Source organism: Pseudorasbora parva, chromosome 23 (assembly GCF_024679245.1).
Source record: "Pseudorasbora parva isolate DD20220531a chromosome 23, ASM2467924v1, whole genome shotgun sequence".
NCBI lineage: Eukaryota > Metazoa > Chordata > Actinopteri > Cypriniformes > Gobionidae > Pseudorasbora > Pseudorasbora parva.
The window spans coordinates 28,143,313-28,158,143 of NC_090194.1; the positions used below are offsets into that span (position 1 = coordinate 28,143,313).

General features: G+C 36.5%; 1 protein-coding gene across 5 annotated transcripts in view; it reads left to right on the forward strand.

Annotated features, from left to right (window-relative positions):
• The window catches only part of dscama (Down syndrome cell adhesion molecule a), a 140,922-nt gene that overhangs the window by 10,686 nt on the left and 115,405 nt on the right, over window positions 1-14,831 (forward strand). The window contains exons 2-3 of one of the 5 annotated variants that reach the window (XM_067432777.1): window positions 3,862-4,007; window positions 5,273-5,313. In XM_067432777.1, coding sequence (XP_067288878.1) covers window positions 5,289-5,313 — 25 coding nt within the window. In that variant the 5' untranslated portion in view covers window positions 3,862-4,007; window positions 5,273-5,288. Of the gene's footprint in view, window positions 1-3,861; window positions 4,008-5,272; window positions 5,314-12,730; window positions 13,442-14,831 lie in introns of those variants that run through there. The other 4 variants (XM_067432776.1, XM_067432778.1, XM_067432779.1 and 1 more) reach the window with 4 other exon arrangements.

Genomic DNA, 14,831 nt, shown 5'->3' on the forward strand with positions numbered 1-14,831 from the left:
GACACGATAAAAGAAAGTGTCCAAAATGTCGTTGATCTGTTGAGGCTTTAAGTATTATGAATACAAACATTTATTAGTTGTTCATATATTTTGCATAAGTCAGATGCAAGATAGAATGTGATCTTTATCTTGTCGTTTCCTCATCATATGTCTAAGATTTCATTTCAAGTATGCTCTTTCCAGTAACACCAACGTTACAAACAGTTATATATATAAACTCACCTAAAGGATTATTAGGAATACCTGTTCGATTTCTCATTAATGCAATTATCTAATCATCCAATCACATGGTAGTTGTTTCAATGCATTTAGGGGTGTGGTCCTGGTCAAGACAATCTCCTGAACTCCAAACTGAATGTCAGAATGGGAAAGAAAGGTGATTTAAGCAATTTTGAGCATGGCATGGTTGTTGGTGCCAGACGGGCTGGTCTGAGCATTTCACAATCTGCTCAGTTACTGGGATTTTCATGCACAGCCATTTCTAGGGTTTACAAAGAATGGTGTGAAAAGGGAAAAACATCCAGTATGCGGCAGTCCAGTTTGACTGAAATAACCACTCGTTAAAACCGAGGTATGCAGCAAAGCATTTGTGAAGCCACAACACGCACAACCTTGAGGCGGATGGGCTACAACAGCAGAAGACCCCACTGGGTACCACTCATCTTCACTAAAAATAGGAAAAAGAGGATATAATTTGCACAAGCTCACCAAAATTGGACGGTTGAAGTCTGGAAAAATGTTGCCTGATGTGATGAGTCTCGAATTCTGTTGAGACATTCAGATGGTAGAGTCAGAATCTGGCGTAAACAGAATGAGAACATGGATCCATCATGCCTTGTTACCACTGTACAGGCTGGTGGTGGTGGTATAATGGTGTGGGGGATTTTTTCTTGGCGCACTTTAGGCCCCTAAATACCAATTGGCCATCGTTTAAATGCCACGGCCTACCTGAGCATGGTTTCTGACCATGTCCATCCCTTTATGACAACCATGTACCCATCCTCTGATGGCTACTTCCAGCAGGATAATGCACCATGTCACAAAGCTCTAATCATTGCAAATTGGTTTCTTGAACATGACAATGAGTTCACTGTACTAAAATGGCCCCCACAATCACCAGATCTCAACCCAATAGAGCATCTTTGGGATGTGGTGGAACGGGAGCTTCGTGCTCTGGATGTGCATCTCACAATTCTCCACCAACTGCAAGATGCTATCCTATCAATATGGGCCAACTTTTCTAAAGAATGCTTTCAGCACCTTGTTGAATCAATGCCACATAGAATTAAGGCAGTTCTGAAGGCGAAAAGGGGGTCAAACACAGTATTAGTATGGTGTTCCTAATAATCCTTTAGGTATACAGTGAGGAAAATAAGTATTTGAACAACCTGCTATTTTGCAAGTTCTCCCACTCAGAAATCATGGAGGGGTCTGAAATTGTCATCGTAGGTGCATGTCCACTGTGAGAGACATAATCTACAAAAAAACAAGCCAGAAATTACAATGTATGATTTTTTAACTATTTATTTGTATGATACAGCTGCAAATAAGTATTTGAACACCTGAGAAAATCAATGTTGATATTTTGTACAGTAGCCTTTGTTTGCAATTACAGAGGTCAAACATTTCCTGTAGTTTTTCCACCAGATTTGCACACACTGCACGAGGGGTTTTGGTCCACTCCTCAACACAGATCTTCTCTAGATCAGTCAGGTTTCTGGCTGGTCTGGAGACTGGCTAGGCCACCCCAGAACCTTGATATGCTTCTTACATATCAAGGTTCCGCTCCTTGGTTAGCCACTCAAGGAGCCACTCCTTGGTTATCCTGGATTTGTGCTTCGGGTCATTGTCATGTTGGAAGACCCAGCCTCGACCCATCTTCAATGCTCTAACTGAGGGAAAGAGGTTGTTCCCCAAAAGCTTGCAATACATGGCCCCGGTCATCCTCTCCTTAGTACAGTCCAGTCGCCCTGTCCCATTTGCAGAAAAACACCCCCAAAGCATGATGCTACCACCCCCATGCTTCACAGTAGGGATGGTGTTCTTGGGATGGTACTCATCATTCTTCTTCCTCCAAACACGTTTAGTGGAATTATGACCAAAAAGTTCTATTTTGGTCTCATCTGACCACATTACCTTCTCCTATGACTCCTCTGGATCATCCAAATTGTCACTGGCAAACTTAAGATGGGCCTGGACATCTGCTGGTTTAAGCAGGGGAACCTTCCGTGCCATGCATGATTTCAAACCATGATGTCTTAGTGTATTACCAACAATAACCTTGGAAACGGTAGTCCCAGCTCTTTTCAGGTCATTGACCAGCTCCTCCTGTGCAGTTCTGGGATGATTTCTCACCTTTCTAAGGATCACTGAGACCCCACGAGGTGAGATCTTGCATGGAGCCCCAGTCCGAGGGAGAATGGCAGTCATGTTTAACTGTTTAACTTTACATGTTTAACTTCTTTCATTTTCTAATGATTGCTCCAACAGTGGACCTATTTTTTTTTTTTTACCAAGCTGCTTGGCAATTTCTCTGTAGCCCTTTCCAGCCTTGTGGAGGTGTACAATTTTGTCTCTAGTGTCTTTGGACAGCTCTTTGGTCTTGGCCATGTTAGTAGTTGGATTCTTACTGATTGTATGGGATGGACAGGTGTCTTTATGCAGGTGCATCTGTTTTAGGACAATAAATGGAGTGGAGGTGGACATTTTAAAGGCAGACTAACAGGTCTTTGAGGGTCAGAATTCTAGCTGATAAACATGTGTTCAAATGCTTATTTGCAGCTGTATCATACAAATAAATAGTTAAAAAATCATATTGTGTTTTCTGGATTAATAAAAAAAAAAAAAAAAAAAAAAAAAAAATATATATATATATATATATATATATATATATATATATATATATATATATATATATATATATATATATGTATATATGTATATATATATATATATGTATATATATGTATATATATATTTATATATATATATATATATATATATATATATGTATATATATATATATATATATATATATATATATGTATATATATATATATATATATATATATATGTATATATATATATATATATATATATATATATATATATATATATATATATATATATATATATATATATGTATATATATATATATGTATATATATATATATGTATATATATATATATATATATATATATATATATATATATATATATATATATATATATATATATATATATATATATATATATATATATATATATATATATATGTATATATATATATATATATATATATATATATATATATATATATATATATATATATATATATACACACACAGTGTGAGAATTTCAGACCCCTCCATGATTTCTAAATGGGAGAATTTGCAAAATAGCAAGGTGTTCAAATAAATATTTTCCTCACTATATATATATATATATATATATATATAGTGAGGAAAATATTTATTTGAATTCACAAATTAAGATATTCAGGTTGTTTACTACCTTTACCTGAGTGCTGTCTTATTATTATTATTATTATTATTATTATTATTATTATTATTATTATTATATATTTCATTGTTTCTATTTGCTTAATGTTTTTGCATTTGAAACAGTAATGTAAACATGGAGCTTGTCACAAAATGAAATTGTAGCTGCAATGACGTATCAAAGGTACTATTATGATGCTTTTTAATGCCTCTTTCATTCAATGGCTTCTTTCATTCTCTCTCTCTCTCTCTCTCTCTCTCTCTCTCTCTCTCTCTCTCTCTCTCTCTCTCTCTCTCTCTCTCTCTCTCTCTCTCTCTCTCTCTCTCTCTCTCTCTCTCTCTCTCTCTTTCTCTCCTACAGTGCCCTGTTTTATTGCATTGCGCCTGAAGAGTCCTGCTGGGTGTGGATCGGTGTGGAGAGCCAATAGCAGGCCGGCAGGCGGGTGGCGGTCAGTGGCCAATGAGGCAGGGTGGGGTTACAGTGTTATAATCAGAATAAAGCAAAGGGTCAGCAGTTCTTTATTAATACACAGAAAACACACTCAAAATAATCATACAAATTATTATAAACAGGCAAAACAACAGACCTAGGTACATTTTCCTTTGAACAGAGATCAAAGAAGATGCGTTTTACAGATGAAAGTGGTTTTATTCCGGGCTGCAATGGACGTGCTTGTGAGAGGATGAGATCTGAATGAAGACGCTGCTGCATTGAGCCGTTAGAGCATTCAATATATATGATCAATACATGGATTCCCAACAGCAGGTCATTAAGACTGTTCAGCCCAATCAAGCGCTTATTCTCCTGTGTGGGAGAAATTCGCCGTTTCATTTAACTTCCAGTGATTCATGGGAGTTACCTTATTAGGCAAGACCTCTCCTGTAAAACGAGCTCATTCACATGAGCACCCGGCTGCTGGTATTAATGAAGTCAAACACGCCTCACATCTTAAGCATTTCAGACAAGAGAGCGAAAGAGAAATCATTTTGTATATTCTTCGTTTGATCATATTCTGGTGTCTGAAAGCTGCTGACACAGATAATATTGCTTAATAGCACATAACATACAAAAGTACAGACTGTGGCCACCATTTACAGTCATCTGAGCATGATTTCTACAGTTCTTTATTCAAAAACATCTTATTAAAATATGTCTGACACAAAAATATTCCCTAAAAGTGTAACTGAGAACCCTCAAATGTTTGAGCATTTTCTGCTTTATTTAAAAATATGCCTTAATTTCATTTCATTTCATTTGTAATCGTTTTTATTAGCATAGAACAGTAGAATATATATAGTAAATTGTCCATCACATTGGGAAAAAAGTGTAACAGAATGTTTCCTGATCTAATTTATAAATAATAAATAATTTTATGAATGTTTTAATAAAACATTTAATAATTTTGTTCAGTTGAATTTATGTAAAACTTTAGAATAATATTGATATTCTACAAAAAATATATATTGTAAAATATTATAGAATATTCTGACTGTCAGGAAATATTAAAACATTTAAGAGATCCATGTTGACTAAAATGTATTGCATTAAATTATAATTTAGAGTATGTTTTTATACACAGAATATGTGACAATTAGATTAAATAACATTGTTCCCTAAAAAGTATAGTTTTTCTTATATATTTTAAAATACTTGTATAGTATGACTATAGATAAATGTTTTTATCTCTCAATTTTCCAACTATAAAGATTTTTTACATTAGTGGTTGATTGGATTCTAACTTCTTTTGTTCTTTCTTTCTCTATTGTCACAGATAACATCCATTCTACATGCGGAGGAACATCCGGACATCCGGTAGGATTCTGTCATTTATTGTAAGCCACATTCTAGATGAAATAAAGCAGCATGTGAGAAGAGTCCAGGGAGAGCTGCAGGCATGTGTGCTTTTGTAAGGGATTCTCCAGCCCAACAGCTGAAACAGCTGCAAGAGCGGCAGCTCCGGTGCTGATGCTCCGGCACAGAAATGCTTGTTAGGGCAGAATATAGCCAGAGCTCCAGGGACCATCCAGACACGGTGACTATTCATAACTGTAATGGGTATCAACCACGTCGACAAAAAAAAAAAAAAAAAAAAAAAAAAAAACTAGTGAAAGAGAGCAAGAGATGTGCTGAAAATACAAATTTATGGGAAACACTTATTGTATTAAAACAGAAAAAAATGCTGTCCAAAAGCATCATTCTGAACCGTTGCCTACAAATAGGATCACATCAGGAGGTTTATTATTCTTACTCTACAACAGGCTCAAAATAGCAACTGTTAAAGAGCATGTTTTTAAGGCATAAAACACATGCAAACATTTAAATATTCTATCCTATTCTATTCTATTCTATTCTATTCTATTCTATTCTATTCTATTCTATTCTATTCTATTCTATTCTATTCTATTCTATTCTATTCTATTATATTCTAAACAGATGCAAACATCCTCTCAAATTACTGTTTTCTACTTTAGAATAGAATAGAATAAAAACAATTCCTGGACTAAAGTCTACTTTATTATGTTTAAAACAATTATATTATATTCTAACGCACACAAACATTGTCCCAAATTGCTGAGAATCCTGGAATAATTCCTGGCTGGTTTAATACTTAAGAACAGAATAGAATAAAAATAAAAAATGTATTATATACTATTCTAAACATGCAAGCATCATCCCAAATCCCTGAGAATCCTGAAATGTGTCCTGGACTATTGTCACTCTTAGAAGAAAAGGTTCTATATAGAACCTTAAATGGTTCTATCGGTGGAACCCCTAAAAGGTTCACTGCAAAAAAAGCTTTTCTTAGTTAGTATTTTTGTCTTGTTTCTAGTCCAAACATCTAAAAATTCTTAAAACAAGAAGTATTTACTAGACAAGCAAAAGTAATTGTCTTATTTTGGGGAAAAATAAGCCAGTGGGCTAAGTAAAATAATCTTAAAACAACATTATTTTGCTTATTTTAAGCAAAAACTCTTCATTTTGAGTTATTTTCCCCCCAAAAAAGAATATGATTTTTTTTTACTTTTCTAGTAATTGTTTCTTAATGTAAAAATTGTTTGATTTTTAGACTAGAAACAAGACAAAAATACTAAATAAGAAATGCATATTTTTGCAGTGTTCTATATAGAACCCTTTTTAAATGTCAAAAGTGTTCTTTCTTGTCATTATAGAACCTTTTTAGCATAAAAGGGTCTTTGGAGTTTACTCAACTATACTTCTATATTGAACCTTTTAGGGGTTCCAAATACATAGCGCTTATAGAACCTTTTCTTCTAAGAGTATACTTTATTATGTTTAAAAATATATATTCTGTTCTAAACAGATGCAAGCATCATTTTAAATCCATGAGAATCCTGAAATCTCTCCTGGCTATTGTCTACTTTAGAATAGAAACACATTTTAAAAATTCTGTTCTGTTCTGTTTTATTCTGTCCTGTCCTGTCCTGTCCTGTCCTGTCCTGTCCTGTCCTGTCCTGTCCTGTCCTGTCCTGTCCTGTCCTGTCCTGTCCTATTCCATTCCATTCCATTCCATTCCATTCCATTCCATTCCATTCCATTCTATTCTATTCTATTCTATTCTATTCTATTCTATTCTATTCTATTCTATTCTATTCTATTCTATTCTATTCTATTCTATTCTATTCTATTCTACACATGCAAACATCGTCCCAAATCCTGAAATATTTTCTAGACTATTTTCTAATTTATTCTATAAAATAATATTTTATTTTTAATTTTTTTTATTAAATGTAATTTATATAGAACTATACATTGTCATTGATAATATATAGCAAATATTGTAGAATATAGATTTATAGATGTATTCCTATGATTTCTGATAGCCAGAAAATATTAAACAGTGTATTTCATTTATTGATGATTTGCAATCTATAGGAAAAGAGGAACTTGCATATTTAAGGACACCTTTTAATGCATAAATAGTTTACGAAACTAAAACGCATGCGGAAATCATCCCTCAGAAAATTTGAGAATCCTGAAAATGTTTCCTGGGCTGTTTTCTACTTTATTCTATTATTTTATTTTATTTATTTATTCTTTCGCAAAAAAAAAAACACATGCAAACATCATCCCATATCCCTCCTGACCGCTGCCCTGCTCATAATTAGCTGTTCTGTTTTATCCATTCCCTGAGGTTCTCTCCCATCCTCTAGGCTAGAGTCACTCCGAGAGAGCAAACCGCAGGAGACGTGTCCATGGGCAACGCCTATCCATGGACACAACATCCTCGGCGCGCCTGGTGCACATGACTCGCCCCCTGAGAAAGAACAGCGAGAGCCTCCCATATCCTCTCTGTGATAGCAGCCAACGCGACTCCCCTCGGCTAAACCCGCCGTACGAACTGTGGCTGTCTCGCGTGGGCTGTGCAAACCGAGCGCCGACATTGTTGTTGGCTACAAAAGCACACGAAACCATTGCTTTTTCTCTGTTTGCGTCTCGTGACAAAAGCCTGTCTGGTCTGAGCGGATGCTCTGTGAATCAATGGCTGCTTTAGACAAGCTTACAGTGCACAACATGCATGCGGGAGCTCGGTTATGCTGCAGTGAAGCGGCTCATGCATGGAGAGAATCAGAATGAATGTGTTGCTCTTTAAGGTAGAGCACAAGTCTAGTCATTGATGTGTAAAATAAATAGATAAATGATATCGACATGTCTTAAGAAACAAGATAAGACAAAAATGCCACCTAAAGTGAAAAAATCTCTAATTCGGTAAATGGTGCAGAGGTTGTGCTGGGCGGCGGGTGGGGGGATAGGAAGATCCGAGGGGAATGTAATGACTTGTGCAGCTCACGTGAAGACAGCAGGCAGCCGTGGAAAAAACACTACCGGACACTGTAAACGGGAACAATAAGGACGCCTTAAAAATCGCAGGGCTATTTGAGAAGAGATTGAACCATCTCGACTGGCTTTATTTGCCAGCGGAATTTGTATTTCATGCCGCCTGTTGAGTTAATCATAACAGCACACTTTCTAGGAAGTTGCGTCTGTCGAGGGGATTTCAGTAAATGTATCAGGATAAACGAGCGCGCAGAGCTCAGGAACAGCAGACAGGAGCGGAGGGTTAGTCGTGTCGCGGTGGCTGAGTCTAATGATGTGCTGTGGTTTTGGCAGTGACGAGTGACAGCTCCTGTATTCTGCAGCATTCAAAGATCTGTGCTGAATCTGAAAACCACAGGCAGAGCCTGTACAGACGAGAAAAGGAGCAAATTGTCTACAAATCACTCTGTGGAGAAGATCACCAGTTAAAGAAATATAGAAACGCTTTTGTAATGTTATTATAATTAAAGAAGAAAGAGAGCATATGTTAAGACGGATGCAAAACTAACAACAATCAACAATGGTTGATTTATGGTTTAATGGTCATTATACAAAAACAATTTTACCATTTAGAATAAAGTATTTCTGAAATAAATTAAATGTATATTAAATTAGATATAATAATACAATTATATATCAAAGAAATCATATGAACTGTATATTCAGACACTATATATATTTTTTTACTAGTGGATGCAGGACACTATGGTTAATTTATGCAAGTGAGGATAGCAAAATAAAGTTAACTATACTATATTATACCCAACAATTCTTCATAATGTGGACTACCAGTTAAATTTATACACATTTGGTCCCAAAATTAATCGGACACTTTGACCTGACCATGTTTTTTTCTTCAATTGCTAATGCGACTTTTTACACCACAGACTGAACTAAATGAAGCTTTGCTTGGTCATTGGTTGAACTAAATTGGTATTATCTAATTGTGTACTTAAATTTAACAGCTGACAGCTGGTTGATCAAATCCGTTATATACCTTTCTATCAAAGTTATCTGACATTATCAATATTAATTTGTTCTGACACAGTTTAACTCTGAGTTCTTGTTAGCCTAGAAATCTAGACGCACCTTAGCAGCAGCAAATCTTTTTGCAGCGAGTGTCGTCTAGCAACTGTCAAAAGACTTATAAGCTTGAAAAAACTAACTCTGGTCAGACCAATCACATTGTGTATAGAGTCGAATGGGAGGGCTTAACATTGGACGGCAGAGTTGCGGAGGTTCCGCGTGCTTCTTGTAAACAAAGAAGCTGACGAACAGCGATCTTTCGAAACGGCTTTAGCCGCGTTTGACTGTATATACACGTGCTGTGTATATATGTGTGTGTGTGTGCGCCCATCGTCCCTCATTGCATCCTAGTGCCATCACTTTCACAGGAAACCGGCGCCTGCGTACACACGTAAAAGAAATTGGGACTCATTGGATCAGGTGACCTTCTTCTACTCCTTCAAGGTTCAGTTCTGACGCTCGCGTGCCCATTGTAGGTGCTTTCGACTGGACAGCGGTCATCATGGGCACTTTGATTGGTCTGTGGCTGCACAGCCCCATGCTCAGTAGAGTGTGATGCAGGTTGATTTGTGACACACTTCTCTCATAACCAATATTAAAATTTGATGTGACTTGTGGCACAGTTGACCTTCTGTGGGCTCAGACCAGACGGGATAACCTTCGTTGCTCTCGTGCATCAATGAGCCTTGGCCGCCCAACACCCTGTCACCGGTTTGTGGTTTGTCCCTCCTCAGACCCCTGTTGGTAAGTTCTCACCACTGCAGACTGAGAGCAACCCACAAGCCTTGCCGCTTCAGAGATACTCTGACCCAGTCGCTTTGCTATAACAATTTGGCCCATGACAAAGTTGCTCAGATTGTTAAGGATCCAACATCCAACACATTGATAATGAGAACTGATTGTTTGCTTACCATCTAACATACCCAGACCTTAATATGTGATTTTGGTAGGAGATGATCAATGACATTCACTTCACCTTTGACTACTCATATATATATATATATATATAGTCAAACAAAAATGTATCTAGACACCTTCAACATTTTCTCACATTGTCACAGTTTATTCTCTATAGTTTAGAAAATGGCAATAAAATATGACAAGAACTCAGAGTTAAACTGTGTCAGAACAAATTAATCTTGATAATGTCAGATAACTTTGATAGAAGGATATATAATGGATTACAATCAACCAATCAGCTGTCAGCTGTTAAATTTAAGTACACAATTTAGGTCAACCAATGACCAAGCAAAGCTTCATTTAGTTCAGTCTGTGGTGTAACAGGTCGCATTAGCAATTAAAGAAAAAAAACACTTCAGCAAAACATGGTCAAGTCAAAGTGTCTGAATAATTTTGGTCTCAAATTATCCATTTTACTGGTAGTCCACTTTTTGGGTATAATGTCACAGTTTACTTTATTTTGCTATCCTCACTTACATAAATGAACTATAGTGCGCTGCACCCACTAGTAAAAAAGGATCTGGTGTCTGAATGATTTTTGGTTTTATATGTATAATTAGAGCTACAGTAGCTCGTCTGTTTGATCAGACCACACGGGCCAGCCTTCGCTCCCCACATGCGTCAGTGAGCCTTGGCCGCCCATGTGCCTATCCCCAGTTCACTACTGTTCCTTCCTTGGGCCACTTCTGATAGATCCTGACAACTGCAGACCGGGAACACCCAACAAGAGCTGCAGTTTTGGGGATGCTCTGACCTAGTTGTCTAGATATCACAATTTGGCCCTTGTCAAACTCGCTCAAATCCTTACACTTGCCCATTTTTCCTGCTTCTAACACATCGACTTTGAGGACAAAATGTTCACTTGCTGCCTAATATAGCCCGCCCACTAACAAGTGCCGTGATGAAGAGATAATCAGTGTTACTCACTTCACCTGTCATAATGTTATGCCTGATCGGTATATATATAGTACTTGTCTAGCTAATAATAATAATAATAATAATAATAATAATAATATATATACTTTTTTAATATAATAAAATTAATTAAGCATGACACACACACACACACACACACACACACACACACACACACACACACACACACACACACACACACACACACACTACTTAAAACAATATTATTAGTAGCAGCAGTAATTGTCGTTAATAATAATCACATTTGTGTATTACTTTATTTTTAATATAATATGTATATATGAAAAACGATATATAATTCAATATATATATCATATATTATATAAAATAATATGATTATTATTAGTTGTCTAGATTATAATAATAATAAATACCACCTTCTTGTGTTTTTTAATTGCATAGATAAAAATGGTACAAAAACATCAAGTTTATTGTGTTATTATTAGACAGAACATAGGCTACTCAAATCTAATTAAAGGTTAATGTTTTTCATGAAAATGCAATGAGTCGCACCAACGCCTCACTGCGCAGGAGGCAAATGCTCTGATTTGTCAAGGTCGATTAATGAAGCCAGCTTAAGGGACGGAAAAAAAACCTCACACGCCCTCAGGGGTCCTGAATCCTAACAGAAACGCATTAAATGACATGAATTCATGTCCTCCAATTAAGATCATTTAGAGAAAGTTGTCATACACAACTGTGATGTTAATGTTACCTTCATTCCACACTGTTTTGTTTTCATAATTATTATTATTTTTATACATTGCTAACGGGTCAAATCAAATTCAAGAACTTGCCACATGCCATTTCGTGTTCTTTCCACAGCCATGTGGGTTTCATTCATCTCAACATTTAACAAACCATTTTTAAAAAATCAAAAGTGGCATTTGTTAATGTTAGATAATGCACCGTGAACATGAGCATTTTTATTAATAAACGTTAAAAAATTCTGTAAAGATATATATTGTTAATTCTCCTTTTTTCTTGTCACATGACAAGATGGCTTCCTTTTATTTAGGCTTTTTTTTTTACAATATTCAGACATCTTGACACACACACACACACACACACACACACACACACACACACACACACACACACACACACACACACACACACACACACACACACACACACACTGATTAAATAACAGTTACTATCATTTGCATTTTAATGTATTAAATAACTTTGATGCAATATCCAGACACTTAGAATTTTTTCTACTTGGCACACACTAGATTTTCTAGCAACAAGTATAATTTTTTTAATGTGTCTGGATATTATCATTTGCATTTTAATGTATTTAATAACTTGTATACAATATCCAGACAATTCGATTTTTTTCTACTTGTCACACACTAAAACACCTTTATAGCTTGGAAATAAAAATGACCCTATTTTTTTTTTTTTTTTTGCACGTGGGTGATGATGATCACATGATTTCTTAGGGTTGTTTTTGGTGTGCTTGGACTCTCTCTTTAAGACCAGCACCCCTGCACCTTTAAGGCTGCAGAGGAGAGAGAGCGACAGAGTAAGAGAGAGAGAGAGAAAGAGAGGGAGAGGGGGGTGTTGTGTTGTGTGATGCTCTGGTGCTGATGCTGAGCTCTGGAGTGATCAGTGCAGCAGGGGAAGATGCGCGTGCTTGCTGACTGCTGGACGGTGCGAGGTGGTGAAGAGGGATGTTGCTCTGAGTACAGCTAACAGCCATCATCTCAATCCCTTCACGCGCTGGAGTTTCAGAGCTTTTTCTTTTTCATTTCTTTTTCGTTCTTTTTTTCCCTTTTCTGTAAACTTTCCGACATGATTTTTAATCATTAATAATTAAGTGGATTTACTTTCCCGCTGTTTTTTCCCCTCCCGTACGAGACTACACCTGTGCGCAGTTCCCCTCAGTAAGCGCGCGCTCTGACTCAGCATCGCACCTGCCCGCCGCTCACCGTCTCGCGCCACAGCTGGATCTCAGCTCGGAGACAATCAGCCTGGGAGCGCACGCGAGCGAGAGAGAGCTCTGCTTCATATGCATCCCTTCCACTGGAACTACTAATTAGAGATATTCATATTCCCGCGCAACGTTTTTTGGAGGAAAAGTGTGCAGTGGGCAAAGAAAAATCTTAGTTTGGGGATTGAAAGGAGCGGGGCATGTGGATATTGGCCATCATCTTTTTCCAGTGCATTTTGAATGGTGAGTAGTGTGTGTGTGTGTGTGTGTTTTTTTTTTTTTTTTTTGTGTGTGTTATGCAGGCTGTAACTTCGCGGAAATAAATTAATATTTAAGTACGTTTGAAATACGATGCATTGTGGTCCATTTGATTTAGTCTCTTTTGTAAATTCACAACTCCGTTTGTATATTCTTTTTTTTTTAAATGACAAAAATTATTTTAGTGCTTGTCATAAATATCATGCATGCAAATTCTCCCTAATAGTTTATAATATAGCAAATTAAAGCAAATAATTCCTGTGGAACCAGTACAGCAGCATACTCCTAAATGAGCATTATAATCGTCTGATTTATGATTAGTCACTTTATTAGATTTTACAACTCATAAACTAAACAAACAAGCATGCATTATTATGCAAATAATCAAAATGCTCTCAAGTGCATCAACAATGTCAAAAATATGACATCCTTGTTGGACCAAACCTGATGTGATGTGACAGTTTTGTTTAGTTTTTTTCCCCCTCCCTTTATTTATGACATTATTATATTTTACATAAAATGCATATGTTATTTTTTATTTTAAGCGTTTGAAAAACTGATTTGGTGGTATGCTTTTTTTTTTAAACGCACAAAAAATTCGAACATTTGAGTAATCGGGCATGTTTTATTAATTTAAAAAAAAGAAAAAAACACAAAGCATCTAAAAAGAGAAAGAATACAATTAAATGTGCTGTATTGTGGCATAGTGACACAGCCGCCATGTTTCAAGAAGCATCGCTGAGGCATTGAATGAAAAAATAACTCGCAGTCACTCAATTGGCACTTTACTGAATGCTTTCACTGTGACCTTTTTACAAAACATTTATTCAAAAAAAAAAAAAAAAAAACCATAAGAACTACGAAAGATATTTCCATGCGGGTGTCCGAATCGTATTGACCTCTAAAAAAATAAATTCAACCGCAAATGCTCGACAGGAGGCGAGTGTTGATGGCTTTAAAATGGAGAGACAGTGAGTGGGTGCTGGTTGCTGGGCTAAATCAGGATGGGTGTGTTTGTGGAGGAATAGAGAGAGAGTGAGAGGGGGATTATGAGGGGTGGGGGTGAGGAAGCAAGGAGAAAATGGGGCCATTTAGGTGGTTTTAACAGAGTAACACTGTGGCGCGTTAATATCAGACCCAGGCCACTCCACGTACACTGACCGGTGATGGCAAGAACAGGAGATGCATTTTGATAGGGTACACACAAAAAGCGTACACAGCGATGCTTTAGCATAAAGGGTGTTGTTGAATGTTGTGAGGCCGATTTATTGGCTCATATCAGTCTAAATTTTAGTCAAATGATTTATCCCAGGCTTTATCAGGTTACCGCAAGGCTGCGATGGACCCAGAAATGGACACAATCGTTTAACCTCAA